The 17,271-nt window shown below is 44.9% G+C and overlaps 1 protein-coding gene across 5 annotated transcripts in view; it reads right to left on the bottom strand.

Moving 5' to 3' along the window:
- The window catches only part of ZDHHC3 (zDHHC palmitoyltransferase 3), a 60,424-nt gene that overhangs the window by 34,950 nt on the left and 8,203 nt on the right, over window positions 1–17,271 (bottom strand). For all 5 annotated transcript variants that reach the window (XM_072941109.1, XM_031686696.2, XM_031686694.2 and 2 more), the window contains exon 2: window positions 6,117–6,446. In XM_072941109.1, the coding sequence (XP_072797210.1) occupies window positions 6,117–6,422 (306 nt within the window). In that variant the 5' untranslated portion in view covers window positions 6,423–6,446. The remainder of the gene's footprint in view (window positions 1–6,116; window positions 6,447–17,271) is intronic.

Consider the following 17,271-nt stretch of genomic DNA (forward strand, 5'->3'; position numbering starts at 1 on the left):
GGCACCTCCTGGCCTCTTGCACCTAAATCAAAACCTACTCAGCAATCACCTTCTCTGCCTCCTTCCTAGTGGCCCCAGGCTACACCCAGGACAGAATCCATCACTTGGCCCTTGTGCTACCACAACTTGCATTTGTCTTATAACACCTATCATTAAACTCTACACTGATCTCTCCTACAGACAGTAAATTCCTGGAGGACAAAGACAACGTCCTTTAATTTGTAGAGCAGTGAATTGCCCAGGGCCTGGCATGGAGCAAGTATTCAATAAACCCAAGTTGAATGATGATAATGATACACAGACATCTACTGAGTGCTTATATGCCAGGCACAGTTCCAACTTTGTCACTTAATTCTGACAATAAACCTAAGAGGGAGAGACTATGACATTCCACATTTTATAGATGAGGTAACTAAAGCAGAGAAATTAAGAAACTTCCCGTGATCATGACTATAAAGTGGCAGAGCCAAGATTCAGGCCTAGGCAGTCCAAGTCGAATCTATGACTCGGTCAGAAGACAACTTATGTACTTATTAGCTATTTTCATTAAGACTTGAACAGTTTTGTTTTGTTTTTTAATTGCCTTGATGCCATAATACCGTTCTCTTGCTAAGAACTGTATCATCACACCAACATTATGATTGAAACAAGCCCAGGATAATAAGGCCTGTTTTAGTTAGTACAGGATAGTACAATGGTGTAGAAAGGACACAATGAAAAGGAGATGGGTTCCAAAGAAGCACCAATGATTCCATTTATTTCAAGCAACAAGTATGAAAACTTGCTTAAGCTGTTTCAGGGCACAGGAGTCGAGGCATGCTCACACCTGCTGGTCCAGGCACAAACTCTCCCTCCAACAGCTCTGCCAGAAACAGGGTGACCAGCCCAGGCCTGTGTCGCAAGGCCATCTGTCTCCTCCACAGAAAAGTAGGAGGAAGGTAATCCCCAAATCAGTTACCCTCCTCCCTCTGGAGCTAGAAAGATTTCCCAGTCGATGTTTATGGATTACTCAGTGGCAGGCATGAGAGGTTGCCTGGCACGAGGGAGAATGCAGCATCTTCCTCAAATGGACCCTGAAGCAAGAACCCGACCTGACCCACGTAATGTGCCAACACCTCTGAGCGAACTGTGCAAAGCCCTTCTCTGGCTGCACCCAGCACCCAGCTGGTCATGCGGCTGCGGGACGACCCAGCGCTATTCCTCCTGTGTTCCCAACATCATGCTGCCACAGTACTGGCCTGAGTGAATTCTTGCTCGCTGACTCTGTACACAGCCGTGCTCAGTAAGCCCACCCAGAGTCCAGAAGGGAGTACCAACTGCACACTCAATTGAGTCCTGCCGTTTCCACTGCAGAACTTTGGCAGCTGAAACTCCAACCACTGGCCTGCAGTGGTCTCAGATGGTCACGTGGGGTCTGCTTATAGCAAGGTGTTTACAGGGTGGGATCCAAAGGCAGGGAGGGGCAGTGGCAGGCAATCAGATGAATTTTCTTTCTCTTAACGATGTGGTTAAACTGAATCAATTGCTATTCCTCCTCTTCTCAAATCTGAGATTTGAGATCATTTACAGTGAGGTTAATAAATCATTAGGTCCAAGGAAGCAACTGCTGTGACTGTGTAGCATTTGGCTTTGGGCTCCCTGGTAGCCAGGACAAAAAGAAAGCTGTCCCTCAGCTTTAAGCATCTGGGAGACAGACATTGTCCCAGATCTAAATTTTTTTTGTGGGGGGGAAAGATAATTAAGTTTTTATTTATTTTTTTAATGGAGCTACTGGGGATTGAACCCAGGACCTCGTGTATGCTAAGCATGTGCTTTACCACTGAGCTATACCTCCCCCCTGTCCCAAATCTAAATTTTAAAGGGAATCCTTCATGATTCCTGAGGGGGCTGACAGGGTGAAGAATTACAATGTATTCAGAACTGGAAAAGAACAGGTGGTAAAACTGGGATGGGGCTGGCAGGGCGGGGACAGGGTACTAAGATAAGAATGAGTCCAAGTTGTCTTTAAGAGGCTGCCTCCTCTGGGCAAGTGGAGCCACTCTAGAACTCTCAATGCCTCAAGTGTTTCAGGAACACAGAAAGCTCCTCTGATGACATTATAATCAGGGCAGGCAAGGAGAGGGCACCCTGGGATGAAACACCAGTCGCCCTTGTGCTCCTGCCCACGGCCACGCCACCTCCAGGCCACACACCTGCCAAGTGAGGCACTGCCCCTCTTTCCACCTGTCTCCTTCCCTCTCCTCACAGACCTGCCCCTCGTACCCCATTTCTTAAATGGGAGTTTCACCTCCGAGTGAGTCACTCCCCTCTTCCCAGCTGTTTTGATGCTACAGTTGGAATAAGAAATTAAAAGCTGAAAGTGGTACAGTAACTATTTGGCTGAGACTATAGGAGATTTTTTTTTTTAACTAGTAATACTAACAAAGAAAAGTGACATATAAGCCATACATTGTTACACACCGTTTATAACCTTAGGATGGACTTTTTCTGCCTAAAAAAATTATATACAATGCACACACTGTTATACATTGTTTATAACCTCTGGACATAAACTTTTCTCAAAAATTACAAACAACATGAATTCTTGAGATACAAAACATTATAATCTTATTAGGGAACTCTTTAGAACCCTGCAGTGATGCCTTTCTAAAAACAGACTCGGCCTGCAGTGTTTATAAGGAACCCCTAACCGATCTGCTTTCAGTGTGAGATCTGGGCTTCCAACTCCACCCCTTGGAAGCCAAGGTGCCCCAGGGTGTCCTTCCTCTGCAGCTCCACCTCCCTCTGTTTTGCCTGCTGGGTTTTGCATGAGATGTCACAGGCTGGGAGTGGGGAGAGGCAGAGAGGGGGCATGTCTGTAGGCTGTGCTTTGAGCTGCTCCCCTTAGATAGACATTTAACAGATGATGTGTTTTTTTGGCCCAGTTTTCTTTGGGGCACCAGCAAAACACCTAGGAGAAGCTGAATGGTGTTCAGAATGTTGTTTGTGGATCTCACTTACTTGGGATTGGAAGCTGAGCAACATACCACAGTGAGAATCATTTGCCCCTGCATCCAACTGCAAGGGGTCAGACCCAGGAAGTCCCCAGAGGGGCCACAGGAGTCAATGTGGGGGTAAAAGAACACACGGGTGTGAGGGCAGCCGGAAGGCCAGGGCGGAAGCCTCCTTTCCCTCCCACCCCACTTCCAGTTCCCCGATTCACATGCCTTCTAGAAACCAAAGACCTCCACACTACAATCTCTGATCCTCACTCCCCACCACCCAGACTTGGTATCTACTACCCACCTGGCACCTCTGCTTACATGAAATAGAGACACTGGCCGTAACAGGAGCCTTGATTTCTCCTCCAAAATCTGTTCTCCCCAGAGTCTCACATTCAGTAAATGGCACAAGCAAATCTCCAAGATTCTCAAGCCAAGAATATGGAAGGCATCCCCTTCCCGCTCTCTCCCAGTCTATTACTTCTCTGAATGGCAGTTCTCAGACCTGGCTGAATATGAGGGGCACCTGGGAGTTTTAAAGCACTCCAATCCCAGGGTCCCATCGCAGACCAATTAGAACAGAATCTCTAGGGGTGGGACCCAAGCATCAGTAATTTTCAAAAGCTCCCAAGGGATTCTAATGCGCAGCCAGGCCTGACAATGAATGACTTTATATATTCCAAATCCCACAGCTTCTCTCCCCCAGCTTCCCCGTTCCCACTCTGGTCTGGGTGGCCCCCGCATCCTGCATGGCCCACTGTGATACCTCTCATCCTCCTGTTTCTCCTCGTCCCACCTCAGACCCCCATCGCAAGCACAAGGCAATGTCTTTTTAAAAATCAGGTCATGTCATGGCCCTCTGATGGCTTCCCATGGCACTGACGAGAGAGACTGAAGTTCTCAGGAGGCCCTGCCCGGCCTGGCCTCTGCAGCCCTCTCCACCTCTTCCAGCACCTCTTGCCTCCACCCACCACACTGCAGTCACCCTACTCTTAGACCTGTTTTCTCAGATGTGCCAAGCACGCTCCTGTCTCTGGGCCTCTGTACCGACTCCTCTGCCCGCGAGGCGCCGCCCTCAGAGCCTCACCTCTTGGCCTGCAGCCTCCTGTCATTCGGGCCTCAAGTCACAAGGCACTGCTGCAGGGACTGTCCCAGATCTCCTTCAGCTAAACAGTCTCTCTTCGCCCCAGAAAGTCACCACCCCAGCACCAGACCTGTGGTGTTTTGCTGTTTTCCTGTCTTCCAAGCACTCTTCGCTTTCTGAAATTACCTTGTTTCACCACATCTTTACTGCCTGACACCATCCGCTAGGACGCAAGAGGGCAGGGATGTGGGGTGCCTCGCTCACAGCTGTCTCCATTGCTCAGAAGGCCCCTCTCACATAGTATGTGCTCAATGAACACGACACTCATTTTATCCCTCCCCTCAGTGGCCCCTGGGCTCCTCCTCACTGCTGCCAGCGTGATTCTTGTAAAATGACAACCTGATCTCATCACTCTTTCGTTTAAACTCCTCAGGGGCTCTAGATGGCTTCCATTATCCACCCTCTACTCTACTTCTTTGACACTCTGGCCATAACACCAACCCAAACCCATTCTAAGTTCCCACCACTCCAAACAATCACATTCTGCAGGCCTGTGTCTCAGTGTATGCTACTCCCTCTGCCTAGAACACGTCAATGTCTTCCTGCCCTACCACACTCCACCTCTCCAGCCCATATACACTGTTCTAATGAGAACTGGCTTGGGCATCGCCTCCTCCAGGAAGCCACCCCTGCTTAGATTGATTAATTCTTATTCTTCCACAGCAATCTGTGCTTCCTTTTACCACACCCTTCATCACATGGGGCTAGCCCCACCTGTCTCTCCTCTAGACAGACGACACCTTAAGGGAAGGAACAGTGCTTGGGGTTTAGCAGACACTAAATTATAAGCTGAGACAAATAACATCTTTTACTTCTGTATTCCCAACAGCAAGGGCAACATAAAATTTCTGAATAAACTCAACTTGTTTCCGGTCTGATCAAGTTGATGCTGCCAGGGAAACCCTTTCGTACCCTTGTGCTTTGGGGCACTTATAACCACGTACTTCATTTCCTTCAAGTGATAGTCGTCCAACAATCTAATGAGAGGTGGAGACACTGGGCCAACAGACCTGTGACTGCCAGTGTGTGTGATCTACCCAGGCATGCACACGAAAAGAGGCGCCGTCTGGGCCAGTGGCTAACTTGTCATTGAGAAGGGAAAGCTGCTTTCCTTAGGGACAGATTAATGATCCACCACCTGAACCAGCAGGAAATGGAGCCCTTTGAGAGGGCACACTAGATCAGGACCCAGCATCTTTCCTGCACTCTTCCTTGGGGCTCACACAAACAAAATCTGTGTGGTCAGTGCCACCGCCGTTGGCTTTCTTAATTTAAACACACTCCTCTGAAGTCCTGCAACAATTAAGCCGTAGGAGGTCTTTATCAAATAACGCACTCTTGCTTTTCCCATACAAGATAATGAGCAGGAACGGAGGATTTAATACCAGGGTAAATGACACTTGATAGCCACTTGCACAGCTTGGCACATTTAGCTATGTCACCGGGCAGAACACCACCACTGCTTTACCCAGAGATAGTCACCAAGAGGGACCTGCTATATCCTGAAACAGGCTTGTCCAGCTTTTGAGGAAAAGGGCCTCCCCCAAACAAAGTAGAGGCCATTTCCATGCAGGTTCCTGGAACTTGATAGGGCTTTCATTTCAGCCCCACACAGCTCCAGTCCTGTCTTCACTAGGAAGCCCCGTCCTGACCCAACTCCCAGCATGCTTTCTACTCCTGATCATCCAGCCCCAGCCTCATGGTTTTCGACTGCACCTTTCTAACTAGAAGCAAGATTTCCTGTAGGCTAGATGCCACCCACAGCAGGGTCAATTGATGTAGGTACCAACATACAGATAGCGTCACTCAACCAAGACAGCCTGGCTGTGGCATAGATGGTGTCCCCTCGGTGGGGCCTGACCCCACTTTCCCACCCCAGCCCCGGCTCTTGTCTCCACATTGCCAAGGTCAGGGGCACATGCAGGCTGTGGCCATGCCAGGGCCAGAGGAGGAGAGTGTGGGCTGGTCAAAACAAGCCCAGACATACTCACGGGGTCCGTCAGCATGGCCCGGCAGTGGGAAGCCAGGGCCAAGAAGGCCAGCAGGTTGAACACAATTCCGTTGATGACACTGTACACGTAGTCTCGGGATGGAATCAGCATGACAAAGAGGACCACAAACTCCGCATAGAGGACCAGAAACCAGGTGACGATGGCACAGGCAATGCCACAGCCGTCGCGGATAAACCACATGGTTCCCACAGGGCTGGGGTGGGGAGGTGGGACACACTTCTCTGGCTGGAGGTATTCTGGCTTCCGCTCAATGTCTCGGAAGTGGTGGGCGGGGATAAGCATCATAAGCTATTCTGTCCATACTGGCATCTGGAAGAGAGGAGAGAACTCAAAGTCAGATGTTGTCTGGTCATCAAGGGGACTTGACAGAATCACCTTTCCAAAGTGAGCCATGAGTGTCTGTGTGGGCTGCTCACAGAAAGGTTGCCTAAACCTTCTATTCATTTCCAATGTGAGTTCTCTTCCCTACCCCTGAGAGTTAAGTTAGCCTTTGTGAAACCAGGCCACCTTGCCCAAAGCCTTCGCATGACAGATAATGAAAAGGGAGCCTTCCAAGGGCAAAGGCCTTGCCCACGGTCAGCCAGACCAGCAGCAGCACACACAACACACCAGCTGAGAGGTGGGGCTAGTCTCCAGGTCACTGCTTTTATTATGGATTCACTGGGCAGACAGTGCCTCCATGTATATGCTCAAACTTTGACCTAAAAGGCAAAGGGGTGGGGAGTGGAGCACCAGGCCCTCTGGGAAAACGCTCTTCAGCAGTAACACCGCTGCCCCTACACTGTGGACAAACCAGGGACTAATGCGGAGGCTGTCTGAGACTGAGCGGGAGGAAAGTAGTGGTTACCTAGGACTAGGGTTAAGCTGCAACCATGAAGACATTCTAACTGTACCCATTAGCCAATAGTAAAGGCAAAACAGCCACCAGGAGGGGGAGTGCTCTCGAAACCAGCCAGGCTTTCTAGCACTATGGCCCAAATGGCTTACTTTCCAGGGATAAGAGACTCTGAATTCTGCTCTCCCCATGGGTGACGGGGCAAACTGTAGGAATGCTGGACAACGAGTCCAAAGATGCCTCCCCACCATCTGGCTGTGGGGCTTCAGGAGGCTTGGTCTCCTGACCTGTGAAAACACCAGCCCCAGCCCCTCCTCACAGGGCTGGCGTGAGGGTGGAGGGGTGGAGGTGCGGTGACGCGTGCTGACTCTAAGACCCTGGGCACAGCACAGCCGGCACACTTCCTTCAGAAGTGAGTGCCAGCCGCGCCCGTTCTTCCTCGCCGCTGTGGGTGAGCCTCTGGGGACGGCCCTGAAACAACCGAGACTCCACAACTGAAGCCCGTTTGTCCATGGCACGCACTGCAATACACGGCAACTCCAGACTGCCCTCCTCTAGTTCTTTGTCTTAAACTCTGTGGCTGTCGCTGCACCAACCAGGTTGCTCAGAAAACCGTGATGGCTCCAGTTCTCTGCCAGATGTAGGTGCCATGGGAAAGTCACCCGTAGCAGTGTCTATGATGCAGGCAAGTGACATCTCAGTCCTTTGAGAACTCAAGTCCCTTCACGGCAGAGGAATCACTCAAAAATTACTCAGCACTAGCTATGTGTGTTTTTCTGAAGACTGCGGCTCTGAAGCAAAAGGGCAAGCTTTCAATGGTTGTACTGGGTTATCTTTACCCTTTGTCCAATTTTCCTCCTCCCTCCACTGCCCTACCCCCAACAAAGGAAAGAGGATCTGGAGTGAATACAGTACAGTCATGAAAAGTAAGGACGTGTCCAGAAAGCTGAGAGGGCAGAACAGTGACTACTACTCAAAATGACAGACATTCCAGAGCCAAAAGTTGCACAGACTAACAATGAAAGAATAAGGCCCAGGCCTCCCCCCTACCACCAGAGTGGCAGGGAATTAATGGCTGAAAGGCAGTCAAATGTGTACTGTCTTACTCGTTCAGAGGAACATCGACTCAACAAATACTCAAAGTGACTGCCACACGCTGTGTACACTGTTGGGAGCCGGGGAACGAGAAGCATGACACGGGGAGAATAACCATCTCAAGTCCAGTAGAAGCAACAGTTCCAGAATTTCCCAACAGAGCAACCTTGTGCTCTTAGTCAGCAGCCAATGAGGCAAGACCCTCCACCAGCAAAAAGATTATGACTTGCTGAAGGCTCATGTGATAGCATTTTCTTAGCAATAAAGTATTTTTAAATTAAGGTATATACATTTTTTTAGACACAATGCTATTGCACATATAATAGACTACAGTGTAAACAAAACTTTTATAGGTACTGGGAAACTAGGAAATTTGTGTGACTTGCTTTATTGCATTAGTCACTTTATCTCAGTGATCTGGAACTGAACCTGTAGCAACCCAGAGGTCTGCCTGCTTCACCTACAGAACAGCTCGGTGTGACCGATGTGGTCAGTTACAACTCACCCCACTCCACTGAAATCTGTAGCCGCGTACCCTCCTGTCATCTGCTGCCTGGGGTTATCTCGCCACCACATGTGCACCTCACAAAACGGTTCTTCAAATATCATAAAGTGTGGTTTTCAGCAATGGATGATCACTGAAAATAAATTTCAGAGCAATGCTCTTGTGTATACTTCCAGTGACTATATTATGCTCACGGTGAATTTTCCAAGAAGCTGACTGTATTCTACCTATCCTTTGACAGCTGCTCATTCCTGACGGTACCTGTGGCAGTGACATGACTACACTCGAGTTGTGTTTCATACGTGTGGTTCTGCTGAAGAATAGGCCCCACCATGTAAGTAAATTTCCCAGGTAACTATGGCTTGTTCCTAAGCAGAAACATATTTTAATCATTTAGACAGTTAAGTTGGACATATTAAAAATAAAATAAAAAACAACGAAGAGATATTATAGCTGTTCTTGTGTTAAGTACAATAACCATCCATTTCTTTGGAAAGATTTAGAGGCATTACAGGCATTATATCAATTACTGGAGTGTTAGGTAATGATGTCCTCATAGGGTATGGGAAAGACACTGGGATCTCGGCTTCACACATAACTGTAATTCTGGCATCTCCACTGTATGGGTATCTGTCTTCCTCCTCCATTCCTGGCTGTCATTTCTGGGTCAACAGCTACCCATCTTCCCTACACCCACTGTTTTACTACTGCTGGTTGGCTGTGGGCTGGTAAAGCAAGTAAAACTAAATCTTGTTAGATGTGTTTGTAAAAGAAAGGTACTCATTTTAGGTAACAGACCTTTAGGGAACACCAGCTCTGCTCTCCCTTCATACAATCCTTGAGGGCTGGGAGCCCTGTCTTTACATTAGCCCAGTGCCTGGCACAAAGCAGCCACTTACTACATGTATTCATTACACAAATACAAGAGTAAAATTCCAGGAGACTTGCAGTACCAGGCCCACCTCTTGGAGGCCTTGTTTGCTTACTTTTAGGGCTGTGGTCATATTCCACATGGCGGAGGGCGCCCCAAATAGGACCACAAAGTAGATGGACTGTGACTCTTCCTCTAGTAACCAGATGTTCCACCTTCAGACAATGTGAAACCAAAGAGTGGACAGAGGAGTGTTTTCCCACTGCCCCTCATTGGTGGGTGAGAGCCTGTGCTCTGGGAAAGGACCCAGACAAGGGAAGAGCATGCTCCAACCCACACTTCATAGAGTTTCAAACAGTTCAACCAAAACCAAGGAAGGCATGCTGCTATAAAAAGTATACTTAACCCCCAGCCCCCACAAAAGCAATGGAAGTAGCTTTCTAATAAGGATCTGTTCCTTAAATGAGCCAACTGAAAAGCTCAGAAATATGGGAAAACCCACCTTGAAACAAACTGTATCCACCCTCTTCACTCTGCCCCTAGTGACAACAACAGAAAAGGCAGATAATGACCTCTTTGCCTTTTCCAGCTAGGGCAATTCCAATCCTTGAGAGGGAGGCTCTTTGCCCAGGACTCACTCCTGACCTGAGGCGATGCTTGAGAGGAGTCAGGCAGAACTGGCTGCTCAGCCTCTGGGGAGGCCCACTGGGAGGCTGGTGGGTCGCAGAAGCGTCAGTACCACTCCTGCCAGCCAACTCACACCCTCAGAGGGGTGGCCTCGTCCAGTTCCCCTCCCAGCCCACTGCACCCCATGCCCCTGCCCTGTTTGCCTTCTCAAGTCTCCTCTCCAATTCAACTCAAACATGCACAGAGCAGTTACTGAATGCAACGAAAGCGCAGGGCACTCACACCCAGGGATCAAGAGGACGATAACGTGTGTGTGTGCGCGTGCGTGCGTATATATGCACTACCCTGGTCAGGCCCTGCCCTTCCCTCTCCCAGCTCCCAATCTGGTAAGACAGATCTTAATTGCTTTTTTTCTACTAACCTGCAAGTCCCATTTTGTTTAGCTTTGTAACTGGCATGAGTGTGTGCTCAGACCAATAGTTCTTGAGTGAATGGATACATAAACCAGACACACACCACGATAATACTAACACGTAGGTGGCTAATAAACAGCATAACAGAGGGGCAAACAGTACTCCTGGCAAAAAAGAGAACCCAAGCTCCTACACAACTCAGAATTGAGACAAACAGAATTTTTCAGGGCAAGGACTTCTGAGGGGTAGGATGTGAGCGGCGCGTGTAGCCAAGGGAAGTGTACTGCTCAAAGGCAAGGGGGTGGGTGGACCTGGCAGGGAGAGAGGTGGTGCAGGGGGTGGTGGTGGGGTGGGGGCTCGCTGTCCAGGGCTGTGTGCATGAGCATGTACGTATGTGGGCTTTCTTGGGAATGGGGGAAGTATAAGTGAAAATGAAGCTTTAAAGGTAGGGAGAAGGTTCTGCCTTAGAAGGCCAGGATTTCACGAGTTAGGAATTTACCCTGGAGGTGCTGGTGAGCCATTTAAGTTCCCGAGGAGAGTTGGGAGAGGGTCATATCCATGTTATAGCAAGGCCACTCTGGCAGCGACAGGCAACACAAACGACAGGGCTCTGAGACCAGAGGCCAGCAAGCCCAGGGAGGCACTAAGGCAACAGGCCTGAGTTCTGGTTTGCTGGGACTAGGTTTTCTGTTCTTGTAAGTGGCTACCAGTTCTCCAAAGAAAGATCATCAACAATGACCATTCTGCAAGCTTAATTACAGCTACACCTGGAAGATACTGCACGTCTGGCTCCAGACCATATGTAATAAACAGAACATTGTAATAAAACGAGTCACACAAATTTTTTGGTTTCCCAGTGCATACAAAAGCGATATTTACATTATACTGTAGTCTATTAAGTATACAATACTATTATGCCTAAAAAAAACCCCCAATGTACATACTTGATGAAAATACATTACCTCTAAAAAACGCTAACCAACATCTCAGCCTTCAAGGGAGGCACAGCAGTAACATCAAAGATCACTCATCACATGCTGTATTTGGGTCTAAACACTGACAGACAGACAACGGCAGCACAGAAACTAGGGTGTACCCCAAATAAAATTCTTTGACACGTGGTCAAAAAATAATCTTGTAATTATTAAAACTGGGGTTTAATTGGACAAAAAAAAAAGATCACTCATCACAGATTACTATAGAAAATATAATAATGAAGAAGCCTGAAATATTGCAAGAATTACCAAAATATGACACAGACAGGAAGTGAGCAAATGCTACTGGAAAAATGGCACTGACAGACTTTACTCAATGCAAGGTTACCACAAACCTTCAATTTGTCAAAAACACAGTATCTGTGAAATGCAATAAAATGAGTACATTGTACTTTTTCGGACAAGGGTTTTATAGCATTAAAAAGAGATGGCTTTTCCATACGTTAGTAATCTACATCCAAACTAACTATTTCTTCCTGCCAACACAGGAGTGCAATGAGGGCCAGAAAGGTGCAAGGGCTAAGCCCTGGGGCTATGAAAGCTATATGAGAGATTCACAGCATCAGAGGCATTTTGGAGCTCCCTAGAGTTGGCAATCCTAATGATAAGGCAGACATGGTGTCCAGAATGACAATCTGAGCTCAGCTGGGGGCAGCATGCAATAAGTCTAAGGAAATCATCTAGTCTTCCCTCTGAGAGTTTCAGAAGCAAAAGCCAAGAAATGATTGAAATTAGTGCTAATTTACAAAACACCTCACTGCTTCTGGTCCAGAGAATTGCCTCCAGATGCATCTATAATATATGCACTTCATTATGCCCAACCACAAGTGTGCCCCTCCACTAATCCAGACAGGCAGACAAATGTATTTCGTCAAGTGCAGCCTACGGCCCTGTGTGCCCCAAGGACTGGGGCTCTAGATCGGCCTTGCAGTACACCACTTATGGCCCAATTCCAATGCTGTCTACTCATGGCTGGGCTGTTCAGAGGGTTTAAAAATGGTGATACTAAGGCCAAGCTCACAGGCCCTATCCCACTATGGCCCATCAGTGGGTAGTTGGCCAGGCTAGACTCCTGGCCTGGCCAAGTGGTGACAATTAGTGACAGGCAGAATCCAGCTACAGTGCCTGTAGAGTGAGGGGCAAATCCTTACAAATCCATCACTGTTACATAAAAGTTCAGTATGGGATGTATTAGAGCCCACAAATCCCACTGTTCTCAATCCAGCAAATGTCCCAAGAACCCCAGATCCTCTCAGATTGCCGACTTCACCTGCTTTCATGAGACAAGCTCCTATACTGAAGGCACAGAGAAGTTCAGCTACCAAATCCTTAGAAGCATGTCAAAGGGCTTTGCGAAGATTACTTTGCTAAAACATTGCACCCACTCATGCATGCATTCATGCACAGCATACAAATATATCTTGGGACTGTATAGATTAAAGTAGTATTAACAAAGGGCAACGAACCCAACCATTAAAGCCAGAATGAAATATGTGCATGGAGACTAGTGTAACAAACTCAAAATCAGGTGCAATTATTTTCCCTTGGTTTAGAGAGGGAGGAAGAAAGGAGGGAAGTAAGGTAAGAAGGGAGGGAGGGAGGAAGGAAAAAAAAAAAAGAAAAGAAAGGATTAAATTTAAATTTTCTGGATCCCTACTAGTAGGAACTATATAGTAGTTGAAATTCAATTTCATCAACTTTTTAGCAGGTATCATTAACATCAGCAAGACAGCAGAAACTCTTAAGAAAGAGACTTTTTAAACAACTATATGGCAATAAATTGGACAACTTAGAAGAAACGAACAAGTTTCTAGAAGCATATGGTCCACCAAAACTGAATCAAGAAGAGATCATCTGAACAGACCAATCACTAGAAGTGAAATAGAATCAGCAATAAAAAATCTCCCTACAAACAAAAGCGCAGGCCCAGATGGCTTCACTGAGGAATTCTATCAAACATAAAAAGAAGAGCTCATACAGATCCTTCTCAAACTCTTCCAAAATACTGAAGAGGGAACACTCCCAAACTCGTTCTATGAGGCCACCATCACCCTGATACCAAAGCCAAAGACACTACCAAAAAAAGAAAACTATAGGCCAATAGCAATGATGAATATAGATGCAAAAATCCTCAACAAAATGTTAGCAAAGAGAATCCAACAGCACATAAAAAAGATTATACAGTATGATCAAATTGGGTTCATCCCAGGGACACGAAGATGGTTCAACATAAGCAAATCAATCAGTGTGATCCACCACATCAACAAGAACAAGATCACATGATCATCCCAATAGATGCAAAAAAAGCATTTGATAAAATTCGATCTACAGATTTAATGTGACACCCATTTATGATAAAAACTCTAACCAAAGTGGGTATAGAGGGAACATACTCAACATAATAAAAGCTATTTATGACAAACCTACAGCCAGCATAATATTCAACTGTGAAAAATTAAAAGCTTTCCTACTAAAACCTGGAACAAGACAAGGATGCCCACTCTCATCACTTCTATTCAATATAGTTTTGGAAGTCCTGGCCATAGCAATTAGACAACAGAAAGAAATAAAAGAGATCCTAATTGAAAGAGAAGAGGTAAAACTGTCATTACATGTGGATGACATGATACTATATATAGAAAACTCTAAACACTCCATTACTAACTACTAGAGCTGATAAAAAAATTTGGCAAGGTATCAGGATACAAGATTAACATACAGAAATCAACTGCATTTCTTTACACTAACAATGAAATATCAGAAAAGGAAAGTAAAGAAACAATCCCCTTTAATAACTGAAAACTTCCCCAACTTGAGAAAGGAAACAGGCACCCAGGTCCAGGAAGTGCAGAGAGTTCCACACAGGATCAGCCCAAAGAGGAACACACCAAAGCACACAGTAATCAAATTGACAAAAATTAAGGATGAGGAGAAAATATTAAATTTAGCAAGAGAAAAGCAACAAATGACCTTTTGGGAGTTCACTTGTATGTTATCAGCTGATTTTTCAGCAGAAACTCTATAGGCCAGAAGGGAGTGGCACGGTCTATTTAAAGTGATGAAAGGGGAAAACTCACAACCACAAATACTCTATCCAACAAGGCTCTCCTTCAGATTTCATGGAGAAATCAGAAGCTTCACAGATAAACAAAAGCTAAAAGAATTCAGCACCACCAAACGAGCTTTACAACAAATGTGAAAGGAACTTCTCTAGTCAAGCCATAAGAAAAGAGAATTAAAAGAAGAAAGAGAAAAAAAAAGACCTACAAAAGATTGCTTTGGCAATTTGGGGTCTTTTATGGTTCCATATAAATTTTGGAATTGTTTGTTCTAAAAAAAAAAAAGAAGGAAAGAAGGAAAGGAGGAAAGAAAGAAAAGAAAAGAAAAGAAAAGAAAAGAAAAGAAAAGAAAAGAAACAAAATGAAACGAAGTAATTCCTTTTAAAATTGCATCAAAAAAACCAAAATACTTAGGAATAAACCTTGACCAAGGAAGTGAAAGACATACATGGAGAACTACAAAACACTGACTAAGGAAATTAAAGATGACTTAAAGAAATGGGAAGATATCCCATGCTCTTGGATTAAAGAATTAAAATTGTTAAAGTGGCCATGCTACCCAAAGCAATCTACAGATTTGATGGGATCCCTATCAAATTACCCAGAACATTTTTCACAGAACTAGAACAAATAATCCTAAAATTTACATAGAATCACAAAAGACCCAGAATTGCCAAAGCAATATACTGAAGAAAAAGAATGAAGTTGGAAGAATAACCCTCCCAGACTTCAGACAATACTGCAGAGCTACAGTAATCAAAACACCATAGTATCGGTACAAAAACAGACATATGGATCAATGGAACAGAACAGAGAGCCCAGAAATAAACCCACACACTTTTGGTCAATTAATCTTTGACAAAGGAGACAAGAACATACAATGGAGTAAAGACAGTCTCTTCAGCAAATGGGGTTGGGATAACTGGACAGCTGCACGTAAATCAATGGTTAGAATACTCCCTCATAGCATACACAAAAATAAAATCAAAATGGCTTAAAGACTGAAATATAAGACAAGACACTATAAACCTCTTAGAAGAAAACACAGGCAAAATATTCTCTGACATAAATTTTAGCAATATTCTCCTAGGGCAGTCTACCCAGGCAATAGAAATAAAAGCAAAAATAAACAAATGGAACCTAAATAAACTTATAAGCTTTTGCACAGCAAACCACAAGCAAACCAAAAAGACAGAATGGGAGAAAATATTTGTGAAAGATGAGACTGACAAGGGCTTAATCCCTAGAATATATAAACAGCTCATACAACTTAATAAAGAAAAAAACAAACAACCCAATCCACAAATGGGCAAAAGACCTAACAAGCAATTCTCCAAGGAAGACATACAAATGGCCAATTGGCACATGACAAAATGCTCAATATTGCTAATTATCAGAGAAACGCAAATCACAATTACAATAAGGTATGACCTCACACCAGTCACAGTGGCCACCATTCAAAAGTCCACAAGTGATAAATGCTGGAGAGGGTGTGCAGAAAGGGAACCCTCCCACACTCTTGGTAGGAATGTAGTTTGGCACAGCTGTTACGGGAAACAGTATGGGGATTCCTCAAAAGACTAACAATAGAGTACCATATGATCCAACAGTCCCACTCCTGGGCATATATCCAGAGGGAACTCTAATTCAAAAAGATACATGCACCCCAATGTTCACAGCAGCACTATTTACAATAGCCAAGACATGGAAACAACCTAAATGTCCATTGACAGATGACTGGATAAAGAAGTTGTGGTATATTTATACAATGGAATACTACTCACACATAAAAAATAAAATGCCATTTGCAGCAACAAGGATGGATATGGAGATCATCATTCTAAGTGAAATGAGCCAGAAAGAGAAAGAAAATATCATATGATATTACTTACATGTGGAATCTTGAAAATAAGACAAATAGACTTATTTATACAGAAGAAACAGACCCGCAGACACAGAAAACAAACTTATGGTTACCAGGGGGAAAAAAGGGTGGGAAAGGATAAATTGGGAGTTTGCGATTTGGAGATAGTAACTAATATATATAAAATAAACAACAAGTTCATACTGTATAGTACAGGGAACTGTATTCAATATCTTGCAGTAACCTATGGTGAAAAAGAATATGAAAACAAATAGATATGTCCATGTATGACTGAAGCATTACTCGGTACATCAGAAACTGACACAACATTGTAAACTGACTATACTTCAGTGAAAAAAGAAAAGAAAAAAAAATTTATATATACAAAAAATAAAAGACTTAGGTAAAAATTTGTTTCTAGTGAATATTTAAAATGTTAGTAAATCTAGTATTATGCTGCATTGCTGTTGAGGGGCTGGTCTAGTAGTCTCACATCTTCTCTGATATTTCTATCATAAGTCTCAAATGAAATTCATCCTAATGAATATATCAGTAAACTCCTCTGGTTTAAACCCTACTGTCTTAAAAATATGGTGCTTGCCTCTTTTAGGGCTTCTCACGTTTTAGAGTAATGGACTTAGAGTACAAAAGTATTCAACAGCCAGCCCTGCAACTTCAAAGATGAATGAATGGTCCATGCCCTGGAAGCTTCAGAAATGAATCTGATCAAGTAGAAAATGAAATTATCTGAGCCATAATTCTCTGAATTTAATTTGTGTAGGGACCTAAAAGGGTTGTAAATTTTATACCCATTTTTAGATGATTCTCAGAAAAACAGAATGAAGCCATGAATAACTATGTTTGAAATGT

This window comes from Vicugna pacos, chromosome 17 (genome assembly GCF_048564905.1).
Source record: "Vicugna pacos chromosome 17, VicPac4, whole genome shotgun sequence".
NCBI classification, from domain to species: Eukaryota; Metazoa; Chordata; class Mammalia; order Artiodactyla; family Camelidae; genus Vicugna; species Vicugna pacos.